General features: G+C 44.6%; 1 protein-coding gene across 2 annotated transcripts in view; it reads right to left on the bottom strand.

Annotated features, from left to right (window-relative positions):
- LOC110489695 (nuclear factor of activated T-cells, cytoplasmic 1) overlaps positions 1-22940 on the bottom strand; it is a 66734-nt gene that overhangs the window by 23121 nt on the left and 20673 nt on the right. For both annotated transcript variants that reach the window (XM_036948320.1, XM_036948326.1), the window contains exons 5-8: positions 20212-20384; positions 18740-18880; positions 7284-7339; positions 4608-4740 (exon numbers count right to left, since the gene is read on the bottom strand). In XM_036948320.1, coding sequence (XP_036804215.1) covers positions 4608-4740; positions 7284-7339; positions 18740-18880; positions 20212-20384 — 503 coding nt within the window. The remainder of the gene's footprint in view (positions 1-4607; positions 4741-7283; positions 7340-18739; positions 18881-20211; positions 20385-22940) is intronic.

Below are 22940 nucleotides of genomic sequence, written 5' to 3'. Positions count from 1 at the left end.
CCAAACGCTCTGTCACACATTCCCCCTCTCCTACATTATCTGCGGAATGAGATCCTTTGAGGGATCCTTCGAGCTTGCCTCTCCTCCACCCAGCTCTATTTGTCTCCCCCACTCTAACCGATCATTCCTCAATATGTCTCCCCCCCCCCGTCTCTCTGACCACTCCTTCCAGCCATCTGCATGTGTGTCCCCCTCCAAACACACAACCTTCCCCTTCCCAGTTCCATGAAAGCAGATTCACCCTGTGAGTCCCATCTCCAGCTGGCTTCTATTTCCTCCCAACCTGCGGGTTATGGCCCACATGTTTTTCTCCACATCTCTGCCTGTCTGTGTCTGTCTGCTCGCATTAAAGTGATCAGGCCTGATCTGAGTATTTATTAGGAACTGGTTTCCTCCCAGGGATGGGGGTGAGGGTTCGAGGACGGGTTTGCGGGGTGTTGAGCACAGAGGGCCTAGGCCCGGTAAGTTGTCGTGTGAAGGGAAGAGACAGCCGGGCAAGAGGGTTTTCTGGGATGCACTCTGATTCTCATTACGATTGGCTGCTCTGCTCTCAGAGTGGAACTATGGAGTGGATGACCTACTGTCTCCATAAAAGAGCTGTTTTGATTGCACTGTGGAAAGAGTGTGCACAATGCATTATACCTAGGGCCCTGAGTTTTTCCTGACCACGTGACCTGACTAGGCCCTAGTTTTAGCGACCAGGCGGTGCTTCATGGTGGTAGTCATCAACTCGCAGGTGTCTAATTCACCACGTCCCACTGTGGTCGCAATCTGGCTGTCCTAGTCTACGTGGGCCATGTAAAGGTGCGTGTGAGTGTGTCTGCGCGTGTTTACGCGCGTGTGTGTGTCTGTCACTGCCCTATCTTGGAAACAAGGAAACGTCTCAGTCTCCAGTTTGGTTAGCATGACACATCTTTGGGGAGACGTTCACGGCGTGCGGTTTGTTAAGTTTTCATGTACGTGTCTCTCTTGTTTCTTCTGAACATACCCCTCTCTCTCCTCCCTCCCACGTCTCAGACCACAAACCTACGACCAGGAACAAACCCCCCCCCCCCCCCCCGTTGGTGTTAATAATAGAACCCGATCTACACGAGGAACCTCCAAAAACGGCTTGTGAAATGAAAGCCATTCCGAGAACTGACTTTGGTTGGGCTTTCGTCAGCGCCAGCACTTTTGGCGTTTGTTGTTTTATGTGGTTCTGTGAAACTTTCTCTTCTTTAAAGAGAAGAAAAAGGGCGGCGTGTCACGTCTTTACTCAACGCAAGATTGGAAATGAGCTCGGAAAAGAGAAGTAACGCTCACTCACACACACTAGGAGGTAGACAAGGACACTTGTGCTGCATGTTCGTCGCAACATCGGATATGTGGTGATTTATACAAACCAGAACAGCTGCCAGCAGCTCATTTTAGAGTCGACAAAAAAAAAGTAACTTCAGAGTGACATATTGCTTAGATTCTTGGATCTTTCTCCTCTGAAATTGTAACTCATGACAATGCACTTTCCGGACAAGCTTACTGAGCTTTCGTCATCAAATTCATTGGACTGACGTGACATTGTAAAGGAAAGCGAGGACAATGAAGAGCATTTTGAGAGACACAAAGACAAATAAAAATAAAAGTTTCACAAGACAATCTACATTCTGTTGTTTGGCATCAATATGCAACGGCATGATTACCATGCTAATTGGCAATTTGAAAAACTCCCTGTACGAAATCCGGGAAGAATATTTACCGATAACATCTGGAAAAAGTAACGGTTCAAATCCGCTACTCCTTTCTTGCTTGTGTAGGACGAAACAGGCCTGTGACAGCCTTGTCATTCAAGCTTATCTTCACCTGTCAAACCTGGCAAAGACTCAATCGTTTCCAATCCTCCAGACGGCATCTGATAATAATATCCGTACTAGCTCTGAGGCGTGACTAAACTAAAGGGGAGATAAGAATCAGATGATGTTTACACAACAGAAACAATGCCTCTCCCGTGAGATATGACTGATCTATTTAGAGGATAAAGAGGAAACGATTCAAATACATATTATCTCTTGTTTCCTTACTTGGGCATTTAGCTGCTCCGTACAGGTTTGAGGTTCTACAGTGAAAGCTTTGGGCTGTCAACACGTTCAATAAACCTTTTCACACACTTGTCTGATAATGTTGTGATATGAATGAGCAAAACATCCCGTGACTACAGTGGAATATACACATTGTTTTCAATAGCGATCGGAGGGCCGCAGATCGATTGTTTTCGCCCTCTCACTTTTTTCAAACAAGCGGGGCTACTTTTAAGGGGCGGTTTCTAGATGAGCACAGAGACGAGCACACACCCGAGCGTGAACAAAAAGTCCTTTTTTAGAAAGCATCATTGACGACCACAACAGTGATTAAAGTGGAGCAGAGCGCCGGAAGCCCCACTCAGATGGGTGAAGGAGGAAGTGATGAGAACAAACTCTATGTAGCACCCCCCCCCCCCTCCCCTTACCTGGTCACAGTGTTCAAACACTCACACAGTGAAAGCCTCAAAAGCAAACAACCAGGTTTTCCTCTCCTCTGCTATTTATATATCCACTGTTATAATTACCCTCATTGTGACTTAAGAGATCTGTTTGCTTTGATGCCATCCTGCATCTTATCTTGGACAGATATAATCTCTTCGACCTCGGCACAGTTGAAAACTGCACTGTTTGCTGAAGTTATATACAGTAGAGGCCACTTCACCCAGACACGTGCCCATGGGCAGACAGACATGGAGTCAAACTAGATGAGTGGCAAACTCAGGGACTTTCAGGGACTACGGATGGAAATGAGCTCTGTAGCAAAATGCGCCACTATCGCTACTCAGTATTGTCTGAGTTGTTTATTATTGCTTGTTGACTATTGTGTTGAATAAATTATATTTAAGTGTTAAGGCCCGAGGAGGTGTGGTATACAGCCAATATACCACGGCTAAGTTTATAATACCTTATTGCTATTAGAAAAGTGTTACCAACCCATCCAGTTTATAATAGATGAATAAATATCAAAATAGGAAATAAGAAGATCTGGTGAACCACAGCATGTGCCTTTGACTGTGACTCTAGTGGTACATTGTATTCTGTCATAAAGACACTGCCCCTGCTTGTGTGGTTTACTTGGCATCGTAACAGAGAGCACACCCCATTCATCTGTTAATTGGACCATGTTGACTCTCTGTGAAAATGACTTGAAGATGCAATTGGTCAAAGCGTGATAAGTCTTCTCCTTGTACAGCTTATCTCCTTGTCTGTCTCCCTGCTTCGTATGGGCCTGCCAAATATGGACAGAGTTTGTCTGTCCTCCCACCAACGCTCGCTCGTTCGCTCTGCTAAGGTCAGTTACCCCAAAATGTCCTGTCTCATCTCGCCCTCTCTCTCCCTTCCCCCCTCTCTCTCTACTCCCCCCTCCTCACCTCTCCCTTTCTCAATCTCTTTCTCACTCACTCTCTCGTTCACTCTCTTGCTCCCATCAACCGTCTCCAAATAGGGCCCTCTGTTCGTTGTCAAGGTGGTGATGCGGTCTCTCTCTTATAGTCCCGTCCAAAAGCCTGATTCATTGCTTCTTATCTCTTCCAGGCTACAATAGCGGCCGGTGATCATTGAATTGTTTAGGGAGTCTACGAAGCAACTTTTGTCAGTTTAAAGGTGAAGGCTGCCTTAAAGCACTATTGGACCTGATTCTTAATTTAATATGGGATATAAAGAGAGAGAGAGACATTTGAAATGCCTATTCTTTTGGAACTTCTGTGAGTGTAATGTTTACTGTCAATTTCTATTGTTAATTTCACTTTTGTTTATTAACTACTTCACTTGCTTTGGCAATGTTAACATATGTTTCCCATGCCAATAACGCCCTTACATTGAATTAACAGAGAGAGAGAGAGAGAGAGAGAGAGAGAGAGAGAGAGAGAGAGAGAGAGATGCAGAAAGCTGTGAATAATTAACAATGTTGTTTCTAGCAGCATCAATGGATTTCAATCAATATCAATGTGTCTGTGCATGAAACTTGGATTTGGCCAATTTACTCTGAGCCCAGAATGAGAGGTATTTAGTTGGTGATGTAAGATGGTGAAAGGACTACTAATCCCAATATCTTCTTCACATTCCAATGTGTCAAGCCAACTATGAATGGGGAGACCAGGGGGCACGTGAGTGTGCAGTGCAGAACGTGAGTTGTGTGTGACGGATGTTCCCATGAGTTGTGTGTGAGGTCGACGGTCCAGGGATTGACTTCTAAAATTGAACGTCAACATTGCCCAGAGGCTCTGTCAGTCAACCCTTCACACCTCATCACCGGAGAATGCAAGCTCGCAAACCAAATAAACACAACTCACAAGCTTCACTTCTGCCCTCGCTCGACAGAGCCAGTGATGCAGCGGTGTCAGGCCCTACCGAAGCCACAACAGATTGCGTGTGTTTTTGTGGAGCGAAAAGGATTTAGGAGGAAACACCGAAATGTACAATTGGGTAACATTGCAGGTATAACGCATGAGCATGTATGACCCCTTCATAATTTACCAAGCAACACTAGTAGGACACATGAACCCCCAAACCATGTGTAAGGGAGGCGGTAAACCTGAAGGTTGTTGGGGTTACCATTTGGTGAGAGATAGGTGAAGCGCTGGTACTGGCTCCTCTTTCTCTTGCCATTGCAGACGTAGAAGTTGACCTGCACTGGGCTGGATATCCTCTGGTTCCTGTAGGGGGGGATCTCCACCACCAGCGCGGTCTACAACACACAGCAACGGCACAGAATGGATACACGTACAGTACGAACCCTCCAGACGCACTGTAGATCAGTGCACAGTGTATTTGTGTGAGCGGAGCAGATTTTCAAAATGATGTCAAAAAAACATGCATCACCTGAACATTATGAGATCAGACTAAGACGGCATGGTGAAGATTTTAGTTTGAACTTCCATCCCTAGTTTAGGCCTACAACCCCTATCAATGCTCTTCTTAAGACACAAACAGAACTCCAACTGTACTGAGTGTCAACTCATTAATTAGCAGGTATGTATGCTTGTTTTGCTTTCAGGGAACCCTGGAGGAGTGTTCTGAACAAGCTTTCTGAGCTGGGTCTTGGGCCCAATCTGGATGGGCTCAGCAGGAACCCCAGAGTGTGTACCACGCCCCTGTTTGTGTCTGCCTGAAGCCCTGAGGGCCTGGGGTTCGAACCCTATCCCTGGACTACTACAGCGGAGAGATGTGAGGCCTTTGGCCTTGTTTCCACAGCCCCTGACCAGCGTGTCGCTCCTGGACCAGGGTGAAACCTCTGTAATGAACGTGAACTTTGGAGGCTGCAGAGCAGGGATTGAGGTGCATAACAAAGGTGCCATTGGGACATGACTGAGTGTCTGCCTGTCTAGAGCCTGTCTGTCTTTCTCTCTCTCTCCCTCTCTCTCCCCCTCTCTCTCTCTCTCTCTCTCTCTCTGGGGGCCAGCTCAGGCCATATGGGGTGGTGGAGCAGAGCAGGAAGCCATTCCCTGTTGCTCAGCATATTTTGTGGGGTCTGTCTACATGTCTGTGTGTCTGTTTATAGGCCAGGTCTACCCCGGACTGACGGGGTCAAAGACAGCACAGACACAGGTGTCGATGACCTAACACTCCCTCCATCCCCCTCCCCTCCCATCCTCCCACCCAGTGAGCAGAGCGATCAAAAACAGGAATAATGAAAACATATGGCAGGCAGAGCATGGGTGACCTAACGGTGGCCGGGGGCAGCAGGGGAGAAAAGGTCAGCAACACTGTGGCTTGTTTGTCGGTGCGCCAAATAAGCACACGGTACTATTTGTCTTTCACCGACCTAACCCAACCTCTCACTGTAATTTTCCAACATGTGGGACTAGCCTTAATATCAGCCAGCCCTTAAGGCCAATTAAACATTGAAGCATGAGAGAGGAGGAGGCCGCATTCAACACTCCTGACGCGACAAAGCCAGCCACCTGAACGTGAAAACACATGACAACAAAAAACATCATCATCAATTGAAACGCCGCCATATTTCGACCCCTGTTCCATGGGCGATGATTCACTCGAGACCCCCTGCAACTGTCAATGACAGCAGTTCGTTTACAGGGAGACAGAGGCACGGGGAGACCCAGCTGGCGAAAGAGAAAAAAAAGGGAGGGGGCATGGATGATTTGAAATGCATTGTCATCACACAACCTGACGTGCGCCCGAAGACACAGACGCACCCACAGACCTTTACGAGTCTCTCCTTAATTAACTCCAGAAGCACATGTAGCTTTTCTGGGACACGTACAACATTTACCGTCCCCTCTGACGAATCCCCTTTGCCTTGTATTTTCTGAACAGAATGTAGGCCTAAATGTGTGACTGGGCATCAGTAGAATGGTGCACTGGTTTATTTTCTCATTACTTCTCTCGTGAAAACAGCAGGTAAAAAGGGAAGGGGATAATCCACCCGAGGCCAGGCCTCGCGCGGAAGGCCGAGCTCAGACAAAGTGGTTCAAGCGCTCCTCCTCCCTGAACCAGAAGTTGAACAGTGACCTAAATGTCTGGCTACGCTGGCTGAGGTGTTTGGTAGGGCAACTGGGCTTGCATCAGTATTCATTAGGCAACAAACTGAAGAAAATGCACTGAAACTGGGAGGGACTACCTAAACTTGTCCAATGAGAAACATCCTTTTTCGTTTCCCAGTACAAAATGGTTTGCTATGGTGTGCCCTAATGAATATGACCGACAGTAGTAGAGAGAAGGTGGTGGTGTGTGTGTGTGTTTGCATGCACGTGTGAACGTGTGTGTTTACTGAGGGGTGCTTGTTGGTGATGAAGCAAGATACTCTAGGTGCAATCACTCTGTTTACTGTGAGAGAGAAAAATGTGTGAAAATTCCATTCAGGATTGCATGGACTAATCAACATGACTAATCTCTCTCCTTGGTAATGTCTTAGCAAAGGTTACATCAGCAAAGTGAGTAAGGGGAAGTGAGGGAGGTGAGGGAATGAAATACAGGGGGAGAGAGGGAGGGGGGGAAAGAGAGAGAGAGAGAGAGCCAGAGAGAGAGAGAGAGAGAGAGAGCAAGCGACAGAGAGAGCAAGCGACAGAGAGAGAGCGAGCGAGGGCGAGATAGAGTGCGAGAGAGAGAGAGAGAGAGAGAGAGAGAGAGAGAGAGAGAGAGGTGGGTAATATAATGGAAGAGAAAGATGCATGGAATGTATGACTGAGTCAATTTACACTTTCAATCTTAACAACAGGACTACAACTAATACAGTACTGTGTTTTACTGAAAACACTGAGGAATACTTACAGACTTGAAGGAGTCCTTGTCAACTTTGGCTTCTGTCTCCCATAGGTGGTGTCCATCTATAAAAAAGGACAACAGAAAATATGAAACACTACATAATCACACACAATATAATTGCAAAAACTAAAGTTACGAACAGGAAGCATAGAAATAGCGCACATAGAACAGATCTGCTGCTTCTTAGACTTGCTTTCGGTGAGAATGACAGACCTATAACTACAATTTCTATGTGAATATGGTCGGATCGGCCAAAAAAGTTACATATTGCAGCTTTAACTCTGCTTCATAAACGCCTTTTGTTCGTTTCATCTTGAGAGTGTGTTGTGGTGTCGAGGCCTCCCTGTCATGCAATAAAAGCCCAGGGATCTGCAGCAGCTGCCGGGAATCTGTAGCTGTAGCAGTTCTCTCACATTCTTTGGGTCTCTCCGGGACTTCATGCCACACCTTCGCGAACAGACGCTCTTGTGCTCTGTTTATACAATCAGGCCCAAACCACAGCACATTTTCTTACAGTCTGTGACTCGTTAGTGGCTGTCAGAAATAGAAATGACAATATCCAGCCTTTGTGTGTCTGTGTCGCAATGTCTGGCAGTGCCTGTGTGTGTGTGTGTGTGTGTGTGTGTGTGTGTGTGTGTGTATGGCACTGCCATGCTGGCTGGCAATATAGTTTTGTCTGTGGCACTACCATGCAGTGTTGGCTGGCAATACAGTTGTGCCAATGTGTGTCTGTGGCACTGCCCTGATGTCTATGGCACTGGCTGACTATATCATTATGCTTGTGGTCCTAATTTTATAAGGACTGTGAGATATGTGTGAAGTAACAAACACCAAATATGTTATGGCCATTGGGCAGCTGTACTAGTATAACTAAAGACCCAAGTAATAAGATGTGGTCTCTACACCAAATTGTTCTCCCAAAGTGTTCTTTTTCACAACGCAAAAAGAGAAGGAAAAGATCCCAGTCATGCTTGGCCTGCTATCCCTCTTGAAGAAGGGTGGAGCTGGTGTTGGGAGAGAGCTTAGGAGGATGGAAGTCACCATGTATCTGTTTCCAAAAAGCAATATTAAAAGTGAGGAAAAGAGAAGGCCAGACATTGAGAAAGATCACAGACAGATTTCTTTATTTTGAGTTCAGGCAGAAGTGAGAGAAATGAAGACAGAAGAGAAAGATGAAGTGAGTAAATAGACAACTGTGATATTTCAGTAGGGTGACGAGTACAACTATATGACCGTGTGATGCTTTGTGCAGGTGATCATGATGTGCCATGGAGCTGATATGCTCGTCAGGCTGTGAGATGGGAAGAGAGAGAGAGAGAGAGAGAGAGAGAGAGAGAGAGAGAGAGAGAGAGAGAGAGATGATAGGGAATGCTCATTCCTCAAATTACATCTGGGGAACCAAGAGGGAATCTCGCCCACCCCCGCACTGGGACTCCCTCCAAGAGGGGAAACCTTAGACGTCAACCCTCCACAAGTAAACATGTTTTTCAGGCTTCTCTCTCTCTCTCTCTCTTTCTCTTTTTCTCTATTTGTCTCGCGCTCTCATTTTCTTTCCCCATCTGTCTTCATCTCCCTCTCTTTCCCGATCTTACTCCTCTCAATCCCGTTGACATTCTCTTTCGATTCACCTCACTTTCACCCTCTGTCTGTTTGTCATCTACAGAAGCAGCCATTAAACAGACCCTCCTACTCTTTTCAAATAGATGAAACAAGAGGAAACAAAAAGAGTAAAAGCAGTCATTTCCCCCTCTTCTCTCTCCTTCACCTTCGCTGAATCGGGAGACAGCCACATATGTGGCATGCAAACCTTTTCAAGACAGAGAGTGCCGTAGGACTGAACCGCAAAATGTTATGCTCTCTCTCTATCTCTCTGTGCAACATCTGTAAAACGCTTCTGTTCCGTCAACGGAACCGCCCCTCCCTACTTCGCAGAGCCCCTACCCACACACAACCCCTCCCTCCATCTATACCTCGGCCTCCTCCTAAACTCTCCCTCTATCAGACTGGTCATAACACAGGGCAGTGGTAGTAGGAGACATAGCAACTCCCTATATGGGTCAATAACAATTGCACTCAACACATTTACATCAAAAGATTTACACACACAGACACACACACACACCATTGTCTCAAGTAAAGTCCTTTGGGGAAAGATCAGCCAGCTGCCTTTTAACGTATCTAAACTGGTGGGGAGAGTCCAAAAGACTCACATTGCACAGTAACACACCAAAGGACCTACTGACGAAGGAAGCATCATCCGGACACAGTTGACGGAGAGGTTTAACTTCTCTAGGGTAGGGGGCAGCATTCGGAATTTTGGATTAAAAGCGTGCCCAAATTAAACGGCCTGCTACTCGGGCCCAGAAGATATGATATGCATATAACTTGTAGATTTGGATAGATAACACTCTAACGTTTCCAAAAGGGTTAGAATAGTGTCTGTGAGTATAACAGAACTGATTTGGCAAGCGAAAACCTGAGAAAAATCCGTTCAGGAAGTATTTTCTGGGGGGTGTTTTGTAGTTTTCTATTCAATGCCATTACAGTATCCATTGACTTAGGACTCAATTTGCAGTTCCTATGCCTTTCAATAGATGTCAACAGTCTATAGAAATTCTTTCAGGCTTGTATTCTTATAAATGAGGGAGTAAGACCAGTCTGAATGAGTGGACCCTGACGTGTCACAGAGCTTTTTCATGCGCAATCCAGAGAGAGTGCATTTCTTATTTACCTTTTATATTGACGACATTATTGTCCGGTTTAAATATTATAGATCATTTAGGCTAAAAACAACCTGAGGATTGAATATAAACATCGTTTGACATGTTTCTATGAACTTTACGGATACAATTTGGATTTTTTGGTCTGCCTGTTTTGACTGCGTTTGAGCCTGTGGATTACTGAAGAAAACGCGCGAACAGGTTTTTGGATATAAAGAGACTTTATCGAACAAAAGGAACATTTATTGAGTAAATGAATGTCTTCTGAGTGCAAACATATGAAGATCATCAAATGTAAGGGATTAATTTTATCTCTATTTCTGAGTTTTGTAACGCTTCTGCTTGGCTGGTTACTGTTTGTAATCATTTGTCAACTTTTCTCAAATGTTCTCAAATAATCGTAAGGTATGCTTTCGCCGTAAAGCGTTTTTAAATCTGACACCGTGGTTGGATTCACAAGAAGTTAATCTTTAAACCTATCTAAAATATGTTTTGTTTTCTGACTTTTTATAATGAGTATTTCTGTATTTGAATTTGGCGCTCTGCAATATCACTGGATGTTGGCCAGATGGGACACTAGCGTCCCACATACCCTAGAGAGGTTTAAACCGTCTAACCACAACTCAACTCCCAGGACTAAGTATTTCTAAGCAACAACACGGTCCCTATGTTTATTCTATGACTCATATAATACAGTACATGCTCCCACATGACTACAATAACAATGTTTTCTTTCTCTACGGTAATTGCTTGGAGATTTGGTTAATGACAGGAGACACAATGTGGAACGCAAGACAGGATGGTGGGACCACTCTGGTATTTATTGAAGAACCTTTCTTATCAGGCCTCTCTTACACTTGTGCCTGCACTGACCTGTGGTTGGTTTACACCCAAACACAGAGAGAGACAGAGAGAGAGAGAGAGAGAGAGAGAGAGAGAGAGAGAGAGAGAGAGAGAGAGACATCTCTCTCATCAACTTCCACTGGCCAAAGAATGTTCACTTTGGTGGTTTTGGGAAGGGAAAATCTGATTCACCCCGTCTTAATTGCAGAGGCACTTGTGAAACAAGCCAGCCTTATTTTTCGACTTTCGTCCCTCCCAGAGATAATTTTGGGGGTGTCTTTTATCTCTCTCTATCCCTCTTTCCTGTTTCTATAATACAGTCAGTTATCAAATTTGTCAAAAATTCTGTTGCCACCTGTCTGGCAAAAACTGTCAGTAAATTTGGAGGCCAAACAGGGTCCATCACACACCAGACCAGGGGTTGGCTTCTGCGTCTCTAAGACACCTGGTACAGTACCTGCCAGTCCTTATACCAGTGAAACCTGACAAATATATCAACAGAGGTGGTAGGGTGGGAAAGTTAGAAGTGGGATCCAGGGTAGAGGTGCTGGGCTAGGGGCAGACCTGACTTCTCTTTCCCTGCTGTGGAGCTATATCTGTGCTGTATGCTCCAGACCTCCAGGCACAGCTCCAATCACACCAGATGTAAAAGCTATCCTGCTCACAAGGGAATTCCCTCCCTCCCCTCTGAGTCAGAGTGTAGGCTTTCCCCAGCACTCCCTCCTCTCCTCTCCTACTTCCCTAACTCCCTCCATGCATGGAAATCAGGGCAAGCCAGAACACACAGTCGATAAGGTGCACCAGGTATGCCTTCCTGCTCCTGTGCCAAAACGAGAGGGTTGAGCAAAGTCAAAACACACAAACACGCCCCCCCCCCCCCCCCCACACACACACACACCACTGTAATAAAAATAACAGAGACATCATAGCTAATCCAACTGATCAGCAACGCAAAACGAAATGGAAAGTCTCTGAGATATGGAAAATAAATATAATCACTCCGAAAGCCTATAAAGCAGTACTTACTGGTACAGAGCGTGAGACTCTCAAACACAGCAAAACAAATCTCCGTTAACACATCCACTATGATCACTCTCAACCCACATGGGGCATGCAGAGGGTAACATCATACTTATGAAGCAACTGGTAACTTCAAAAGTTCTCTCAACAAAACGTGGGTGAAATATCACAGATCGGTCTCAGAGCTTGGAGTTGAAAGATAATAGCCATCACCAAAACCTTGTTGGAACTCACTCACTAAGCAGAGAGTCAGCAGTGAGAGTCAACAGTGAGAGTCGACAATGTGAAACACACCCAAGGAACGGATGCAGGACATCCACTACTGGACAATATCCGTCTCTCCTGCCCCTGGCTTTCCCGAAAAGCACTTTGTCTCACCCAGCCTGTGCTCTCTCCCCTCTACTCCTCCTCCCTCCCTCCCTCCTCCCCCTCTGTTCTCGTCTGTTCCGCTTCGCCTTTCTTCAGGGAATCCTTCGCAGATGAGTCACTGAAAACACTTCCTACTGAACACACAAACAGGCCCGTAGGCTAGCTACCCTACCCCTCAGCGGCAGCACACACACAGACATGTACACACACACATGCACACACACACACACATGCATATGCTGTTTGCATCAGTCATCCTGCGGGTCCTTGATACAGAGCAATTGGGACGGCCTTAGCATTTGAAAAGTAGAAATAATTATATTCCTGGGCACATTAAACCCTCCCGCAGTGCCACCATCCTTGAGCTTTGCTCTTTTTTTTACAGAGAGGGAGTCTCAGGGGGATTGAGAAACAAGCAAAACAACACACGAGAGAGGAAGAGAGAGGGAGAGAGAGGGAGAGAGGGAGAGGAACAGTCCTTTATGAGCCTCTGAAATGGATACCGGTCGACTACACATCTTAACCACTGTTATTGTGACAACAAATCAAACACTTTTTGTTGGAAAACTGACAATTCGTTATCTAGTTGAAAACAAGCTTCTATATGTTTATCGCCAAATCAAACTGTCTCTGTACAGGTAATGACGTTTTAGTTTGAACAATAGATGCGGTGTAGAAAGGTCAATGGCACGCAGGATTCTGCGATATATCCGATTTGGATATGTTTGGCTGTTTTTCGCTGCATAACATTTCACAGTGGTCCCGTTTCAGGTTGAGAAGAAGTGGCTGCTAACTCAAGTTCATATGAGCTGGTAGCATAGCTAGCGTACAGAAATCGGTGGTAGTAGTCGTGGTTTAACTGTAACGCACTTGATTGGGGACGATGACATGAACATATATTGGGTTTGACATCCATCCAAGTATTTTACTCCGATTCTAACCTTAACCTATTGTGAAATACAACAATAAACCTAGATTTGATTTGATTTACAATACACATATGACTCATTTTGCTGGGGAGGCAATATGGAGATTCGGGATCTTTCTCCCACGGCATCTTTCCCAACCCCGCACGTTACCATGGCAATTCCATTGTTTTGGTCGAGTTCCATTGACCTCTTTACCCCATCTATTGAACATCCTACCGATAAAGACTGGAGAGCACCAGTTAGACCGCCACAACCAAAGGAAATGGCAAAATATCAAATATGGGCATTGATATACAGCATGAAGGAGGTGGCCTCTCTGTGCAGCAATGGAAAACAGTACCATTCCATAGTTTGGCATAGAAAGCTCAAGTTAGGTCAAGTTACAGTTTTTTTCGATTGCTAAACGACAGTGGACACAACTGGAGTCACATGTGCAAAACTCTAACTACAGTCTGTACAGCAGCAGTTCATGTGGCCAAACTCTAGTTCGTTTTTCATTGCTTGAACACAGTTTTCAAAACTCTACACACTTATCCCATGACTTTAACCACAACCTGCACAACACTGTGGATTTACAGCACTTTGTTCAAATGCTAACACACTGCTGTCAAAACTGTGAACCACACATTCAAAACGGAATAGATTTCAGCCTTGTGCCTTTCAAACACTGCTGATTGCAATTTCAGCTGAAAGGCTAAGCAGGTGTCTTGTTTTAGACTTGTTAGTGAACACACACACATATTACAGTATATATAGGTAGAGCTCAGAAAGACTCATTTTGGAAATGGAACAAGGAAGATGGGTTCGTGGAGGGAGAAGGGTGGCAGGGAGAGGGCGGATGCGTGGAGGAAGACAAAGAAGACAAAGAGCTGTTATTTCAGATGAAATAAGGGCTACACTTATAGACCATGTTGTGAACCATGGTCTCTCATTGAGAGAGGCAGGGTTGAGGGTGCAACCCAATCTGCAAAGATCCACAGTGGCATCTGGAATGCAAATTTTCCATCATGCAAACAGGTGAGAGTTATATCCTTACAGTAAATGAAAACATTACAGGAATCTATTTTGTATTGCAATTATAGAATATTTACACAGATATATATTACAGTAAGTTTGACTGTAAAATATATTTTTACAACAGGACCCAAAGGCTGCCCCCAACAGGGGAAGAGGAAAAATATTTTCAGATGCGCAGGAAAATGCTATTGTTGACATGGTTGTTGTCAACAATGCAATAAAACTGCGGGAGATTCAAGATAGCGTGCTGGCTGATAATGATATATTTGAAAATGTTAATTCTGTCTGCACAACAACTATTGCTCGAGTCCTAAAGAAACACCAAGTTACAATGAAACAGTTATACACTGTACCGTTCGAGAGAAACAGTGAACGGGTAAAAGAGCAAAGATACCAATATGTCCAGGTAAGACGTCTGAGGTTACGTACACAGCTATACAAAATATTTACAGTAAAAAAAAACACTAGCATTTCTACAGTAAAACTGTGCACTTACTGTTTTTCAGAGAGTAATGGAGGTGGAAGCACTGGAAAGACCACATTCATTTGTATTTATCGATGAAGCTGGATTTAACCTTGCCAAAACACGGCGCAGAGGAAGGAATGTTATAGGTCAAAGGGCCACTGTGGAGGTTCCAGGCCAAAGGGGGGGAAATATCACCATGTGTGCTGCAATGGCCAATGATGGTTTGCTTCTCAACACACCACTCATTGGCCCATACAACACATAAAGGCTTATAGCTTTCCTAGAACAGCTCTATGCTCAGCTAGTGCCAGCAGAACAGGGGGAGCCAGTAAGAAACACCCATGTTTTTGTCATAGTTTGCGATAACGTTGCTTTTCACCACTCTGCAGCTGTCACAGATTGGTTTGCAGCACATCACAGATTTATGGTTTTGTACCTGCCTGCATATTCACCCTTCCTCAACCCAATAGAGGAGTTTCTCTGCCTGGAGGTGGAAAGTGTTTGGTCACCACCCACATGACCAAATGTCTCTTTTGGAAGCCATGCGTGCCGGATGTGAGGACACGAGTCCAGAGGACTGCCAGGGATGGATAAGGCACTCCAGAAGGTTCTTCCCCAGGTGCATGGCAAGAGAAAACATTAGATGTGATGTTGAAGAAAACCTGAGGCCTGATGCTAGAGAGAGGCAGGATTAGCCCCTCAATTATTTGTTCAAATTACAGTATGTACTTTTAGTTTCTACCTTTTTTTTCTCATTACTGTAATTCCGTAAATTACTACAGACTATTGAAGCAAACTGCTAATTTTCATTTACCTTGAAGAATTGTTATGTTCTAAAAATGTTAATAAATCATGTGAAAGAATGTCACTCTTTTCTTTGAAGAAAATATTACTTTGTATGAAGTCACTGAAATTGTTCAAACTGTAAAGATGAAAAGTTTGTATTTTCTGTATTGGTGTTTGATGCTAGTGTTTTTACTCTCAGTGTGTTCTGAGGGACAGTGTGTGTCATCTCAGTGAGGGTTGTGCATAGTTTTTGGCTGCACTGAGCGTGTTTTGAGCCATGTGTTAAGAGTTGTGTTGCTTGGAATGAGTTTTGCAGGTGATGTGAACTGTTTAGCTCAGGTGACTGTTGGTAGTGCAGACTGTAGTTAGAGTTTTGCACATGTGACTCCAGTTGTGCCCACTGTCGTTTAGCAATCGAAAAAAACTGTAAGTCCTGTCTATTGCTCTTCTGTAGCGCTTGAAGAATAGCTCTTTGGAATTTTCCGGGAGGTGCTTATTGGAGCACATTCTAGAAAATGAGCAGCTCTCCTCACCTTTAATCACTTCAGCCGTAATGGATGTCACCACTGGAACACAAGCAGTGATGGCTATAGTGTGTGTGTGTCTGTGCGCGTGTGTGTAATTGGTGTAAGGCTATGAATTTGACTCATGAACTTTTTCCAGTGTAATATAAAACCCGATTCACGGCATTCAACTTTAATATGAATATATTTCATTGGATAGCTTTTCCATTTTTTTCCTCTTTAGTCTTCCCGACCTAAATCAACAATAAGAGATTTTCCAAACTCAAAAACGCTTCTCAAACTGCAATATTATGTGATCAAAATGCCAAGTTTTCATTCTACATAAAATATTTAAATAGAGCATAAGAACATTTCTACAGATGTATCAACTCAGGTGAAGTGACTATTATACAAAGGTTTCTGTTTGTGTGTGTTTGTGTAAGTGTGTGTGTGTGTGTGCGTGTGTGTGTGTGTGTGTGTGTGTGTGTTTGTGTGTGTGTGTGTGTGTGTGTGTGTGTCAGTGTCAGTGTGCGTGTCGTACTGTGATAATGAGCTTTGAGCTGGGAGACCCTTGGAAGTACTGGGTCCTTTATTGTTTACATAAGAGCAGACAAAGCAGACAGGACACTGAGACAGGGTCAGGGAGAAAGGAGGGGGGCATGAAAAGAAATCCCTCACTTTGTGCACCTTCTCAGAAGTCTCACTCCCTTGACACCACTGAGAAGGAAAACAAGCCACTAAAATTGTCGATAGCAGGCAGCCGTGTGGGGATCCCTGAAGCACAGAACTCCAAACCACATTGGCTAATTGCTTTAACGGGCCGACGAGTAGAGAGAAAGATAGTAAGGACAGGGCTGGGAGAGAGCAAGAGAGAACGAGAGAGCAGAAGGAGTAGGAGGGGGGAAAAGGCATGGGGGATGAAAGGTGAAGGGGGTAAAGGGGGTTCTGGACAAGACAGGGCTTCCCTCTCTTACTTCTCTTCCCCTCTCTTCCCTCTCTTCCCCTCTCTTCCCTCTCTTCCCCTCTCTTCCCTCTCTCCCCTCTCTTCCCTCTCTTTCCCTCTCTTCCCTCTCTCCCCCTATCTTCCCCTCTCTTCCCCTCTCTTCCCCTATCTTCCCTCTCTTTCCCTCTCTTCAGGGATTCACCTTCATGAGGAGTTAGTCCCAGTATATTAACAAGTCAATCCCCCACCCTCACCCCGGTGGGCTCTAAGGGGCTGAGGGGTGAGCCAGCCAGCCATCAGGGCGAGAGAGACACAATGACACAGCTGTGGAAGGGTAAGGGGTTGATAAAGGGGTTTCGGGAGTGGGAGGATATGGGGATGGGGGAGAGGTTACTCTTGGCAGCAGGGGTGTTCATGACAGGGAGACTCCAAGGCCAATAATACCAGGCGTGGGGAAATCCTCTCCAAAAGAACAGAAGCAAATACCTCGCTCAGAGCTGATAAAGCAGCTGCAGAGAGTCCTAGAGCCTGCCATCTTCACCCAATAGAAGACAGACACCCTCTCAGGACATAATGACGTGTCAGGGCTGATGCTTCAAGTCTTGTACCATTCTACTGAGTTATCCTGGAGTTGGAATGTACCTATAGTCGTCTTTCTGAATAGCCCCTCCTCTATAGCTTGTCTAGCAACTCCTAATCATTCCTACGAGGGTAAATGAAGATATTACGAAAACCTCTCAAATATAACTCTCTCTTCTTACAGAACAAACGTCTTCAAACATGAGCAGTAAATATCAGTTGACAAATGCCAAGAAACACCACAGACAGTATATCTATATAAACCTATAATGAAGAAAAGGTAGGATTTTCCTCTTTCCTTGGAAAATGTCTACCACTATCCACTATCTCCTCATGATCATCATCATCATCGTCATCACGTGTTTACACAGGCCATACTTGGCCAGTACAGTTGCCTTTGATTCACTGGACCCAATCAAGGAAATGACTGTTTGTAAACTTGATCACCAGTGTCTTCACATAGTCATCTCTCCTCTCCCTCCCACACAAAGAGGAAATGAATGGGAAAAATGGGAAATGCAAGTAATAAGTAATAACAAATCACGCCACAGGAGGGGGGAGACAGTGTGTGTGTGTGCATGTGTATGTGGCAGCATGAGAGAGAGATAAGGAGTGTGAGATGGAGAGACAGAGAGAGAGAGGGAGAGAGAGAGAGAGAGAGAGAGAGAGAGAGAGAGAGAGAATACAGGATAAATGGTGGGACAGAGGTACAGATGCCATGTCTTAATTTGATCATGCTGTTGTTGCAGGAGTTTGTCATTTCCTATTTGCCCTTACAAAAAATGTATCAACCCCTACTAAAATGTCAATTAATTATAATCCTGTTGCTGCAGGATTATTTTCCTGTTGTAGCAAACTGTCTCAAATTAAGATCCTACATCTGTACGAAGGTAACTTGAAATAAGTGAAAGAGAGAGAGAGAAGCAAAGAAAGAAAGAGAGGTTGCACATGCCCCGCTTGTGATTCCTTCCTTAACTTGTGGCGAGCGCCACTATACAGGCAATGGAAACTTCTACAAATGTAAATACGGTTCGGTTAAAAAATATAGCTCCTTAATGCACACCACATGTGGCTCTCTGGCAGACCCTGCTCTATTTTGACGGGAGGAGACCGAGGGAACGCAATGAAGGGAGAGAGAGAGAGAGAGAGAGAGAGAGAGAGGCAGACAGAGGGATAAATTAAAAGTGAGATATCAAGGAAAAGTGTGAGAGAAAGACAGACATACAGAGAGCGATAGAGAGAGATAGTGATAGAGTGTGTAGCTGCTCTGGTTGCGTCCTAACTCACCTTGGGCCTTCTCCACGAACACCACCTTGGAGTCTGGCAGAAAGTTGTGTCCACTCAGGAGGATCTTCTTTCCCCCCGTGGCGGGGTAGCTGTCCAGGCTCTGCTTCTCAATCAGGGGAAGCTCCTGGGCCGAGCGCTGGGCTGGAGGAGGGACAGACAGAGAAACAGACAGGCAGGCAGGCAGACAGACAGACACGAGCAGAGAGTGTTAATTCACATCCAACTTGGCACAATAGCTGGACAAAAAAACAAAACAGCGAGCGGACATACACATTATACTACATATACAACAGCACTCTATACTGCTGAGACTTTCCTTACCCACTCCCCATCCGCCCCCGGTCCTCCAGATCCCCTACCTCCCCAACTCTGCCATGTCACAGCAGGAGTTGGTTAGCAACCGCCTTATCAGTTTACAAATGGCTTTTAAACACCACTGGCCATTTTCTGATTTTCAGACAACAGATGTTTTATTGTTTTTACTGTCAAATATATAAAAATGGGATGAAAACAATCAGCTTTTCTACTTTCTAGATTCATTATTTTTCATATTCACTCAGGGAGGAACAAGCCAAATAACGAGTCATACTTTGGTCATGCATTAACCACCACCTGTCTCTGCTTTTATCAATGTACCTCGGGGTTCTTGGTTATCAAGACCATGTTCACAGCCAGACACACAATGCTCCGTCATTACATCACTGTGAAATGTACTTGATTCATTCATCTGTAATAATGATCCATTAGAACATTGTAAAAAAATAAATAAAATGTAGTCACCAATCAAAAATGTGCCATCATCAACCTTGGACTATAAACTACAAGACTGGCACATTCCTACCATCTACCACACACATCTCCTCAGGATGGACATGACCACGCGCGCGCGCGCGCACACACACACACACACACACACACACACACACACACACACACACACACACACACACACACACACACTCGACTGATTGACATAGTTAGCGGTTTCCATACACTCTTCCAACCCCGCCAGATCTAGGGCTGGGTATTGACCCTTCATAAACCTGTGATAATAGGGTAGCCTCACCACAATAAGTTAGGCATAAAGTCATAAAATGCACTGAGGGATAAATAACATATGTGCCTGACCTCACAGTTATCAATTAAAGTACAATGCATTCAATGACTTGGCAAATAGCTTTCATCATATAAAGATTTGAATTGGGTCCAAAAGGCCACCTCATACTGATTTCCGTGCTAAGAGAGTGTTATTGGGTTTGTGTGTGTGCACCTGTGGATGTGTGTTCATAAGGAACAGTCATTTTGTGTGTGTGTGTGTGTGTGTGTGTGTGTGTGTGTGGCTGTGTGTGTGTGTGTGTGTGTCTGTTTGTGGCTGTGTTTGTGTGTGGGGGTGTATGTGTGTGTGTGTGTGCGATGGTGAATCCATGTGTGTGTATATGTGTGTATGTGTGCACATGTGCGTGTATACTCACAGCACTCGATGGGGTTGGAGGAGGCCTGTAGGGAGATGGTCCTGCCATTGGGCTGGTTGATGTGCACACGGAACACCATCCTCACGCGTGTGTTTTTGCGCCCGATGTCCGTCTCGCCCTTGCGCAGCTCGATGTCGGAGTTCCGCAGCTTCAGAATCCCTGCACAGTCAATGCTGTCGCACAGGGGAGAGGATCCATTTTAGCATCAGCATACTGGTACTAAGCAATATACTGTCTGTAGGAGCACTATGCTACATCTTGTCTCAAGAATCCTGAGTTTATTACAGGCCACGATCATGAGTCTATATCGAGACATACATTACAGATGGAATATACTGCATCATACTGTATCATCATATAACATAAACATAACAAGTACAGTCTGTTATTATTAGGACATCATCATTAGACCACAGAGACTATCTATAATGCAGATGTACAATATGTTCACTGTCACAAACAAGTCCTGGAGCTCTATTTGATCAAAGAGACTGGCGCCAGATCCGCAAAGCCTCTCCCAAGGTAAGAGTGCATATAATATGATTAATTATGATCTAAAAGGCAAAACTGACCCTAGATCAACACTCCCTCCTCTGAGACGTCTCGTCTAAACTTCCGGGTCACAGATATCGGAAGTCCCGTAAGAACACTACTGAGTCGCTACCCCATCTGTAGCTAGGTTCTTCTTAGAACAACATTCAATTTTTTGATGTGACTTATAATGTTCCTGGTGCCCCAGAATACAGCTCTCTGGAGCAATCTTCAGGGCAGTGTTCATTAGGGCAAGTAACAGAACACGCTTTAAAACGATTTGCAACTGTTTCACTCAGTTTATCGTCTATTTGGTGCCTAATGAACACGGCCCAGGCCATTGGTCTCTCCACTGTCTCCTCCAGAGGAAAAGCCCATTGGCTGCCGCTTGCATTCTCACAGCCACTTTATAACCCTCTGCCTTTCCTCCAAAAAAACATGCTCCCTCTACACTGTTCATACTTTTATAATTTCAAACATTTATGGTTTCAACCTTACTAACCGATGTCACATTGAGCTTTTCCTATGTTGTCTTTATTTATTTTATTTTATTTTATTGAATATATTTTTTTTTGCGGGAGGATTTACCTTAGGGGAAAAAAGGCATCACTTTTCAGACTGGCCTTTCAAGAAATTAAACTAAAACCAAAACGTTGCTGGTAAAAAAAAGTCAGGCAATGACATATGGGATATGGCTTGGCATTTCAATGATTTTTACACGGAAGCTTTTTTGGGTGGAATTCTTGGAACATGTTAAATGTCAAGTTTTACACAAATCCATTTTCCCCCTTCATTTTGGTCTATCTGAATGTGATTCTTTTTTTCTTTTTTTTTGAAAGAAGAATTTCAACAAGTTTCTTTAGTGGCACATGCCTGATGAAAGTGTTCAGTCATGCAGTTATGGTTTTAAAACAAACACATTAGAGGTAGTGTGCCATGCTCTATTTGACTGTCAAACGACTGTTGGAATGAACATTAGTGTCTCTCCTCATGAACTATGGTGTGGAGCAGCCAATCACGGCTTGCAGAAGTGATATGGTGAAGTCAGCTCAAAGTCAAGATCTGTAGGGACAGCAATGGCGACTGTTGGTCATAAAAAAAACACTCCAAGATGTATCCTACACTTGTGGTGGAACAGTGTCAGCAAAGAATGAAGTCACTGACTGCGATGGTGGAAAGGGAAAGGGGGAAACCTAGTCAGTTGCACAGGAAAGGTGGCAGGAAAGGGTTACCGAACCCCCCCAAAAATATTTGCATGTTGACGGTTAAATCTACATTTGAACGAACACATTTGGACTAGTTGAGTGGAATTTTATTTTGTTTCCAACACCAACTCGACTTGTTCAGTGAATGCCACCTGATTCAAAAGCATAGTATAGAAGTAGCCCAGAATTGTCTAGATTCTCAGAGACAACATGCTGTGTAATAAAGCAGAAGCTACTGGCTGCTATCCATTTCAATGGGTGGATACCAAACAACAGATACAACTTTATCGGCAACAATACGGGAAGAAAGAGATAGATTGATATGTGTCTGGAGTCTGACATCGGTTGTCTACAGTGCCGTCTATGTAACGTCCCACACAGTGAGTGAGCGAGAGAGAGCTGGCTTGAGAGCAAAGGGCTAGCCGGAGTGTTATCAGGCTGACTGTTAACAGCTCAATGGAAAGACTCCGTCAGCGACCAACCCTCCTCAGACAGACCCTGGCCCTTCCAGCCAGAAGAGAGAGAAAACACGGGCTGTGTTCATTAGACACCAAAGAGATGAAAACAGACTGAAACATGGAAGGACTACCTGGACCAAGAAATGCTCATTTACTTGTTCTGCTGCGATACACTTTAAAACGTTTTCAGTGATGTGACCTAATGGACACTAACCTGGCCTACACTGTTCTACCCCCAACCCTGAGGCTCAGTTTTTACTATATACGTTCACTGCCTCTCTCCCTCTAGCTTATACGGTGACGAAAAAAGGGAAAAGCTGACGTCATCTGAATAGTTTTCTCGAATATCAGATTTATCCATGGTGCCCTGTAAAGTGTAATGGCTGAAGCTCCACAAAGTATCCCCTGTCGGGATTTGATACATTCAAAAAAGGTCAGCATAGAATTGTTGGAAATCAAAAGGCATGTTAGGTTCAACCATGTTAAACCAACAAAGTTCATTTTCTAGTCAAAGAGATCTGATATCTCATGGTGC

Source organism: Oncorhynchus mykiss, chromosome 2 (assembly GCF_013265735.2).
Source record: "Oncorhynchus mykiss isolate Arlee chromosome 2, USDA_OmykA_1.1, whole genome shotgun sequence".
Classification (NCBI taxonomy): Eukaryota; Metazoa; Chordata; class Actinopteri; order Salmoniformes; family Salmonidae; genus Oncorhynchus; species Oncorhynchus mykiss.
Note: the sequence above shows the minus strand (reverse complement) of the source record. Positions and strands in the feature narration are given on the sequence as shown.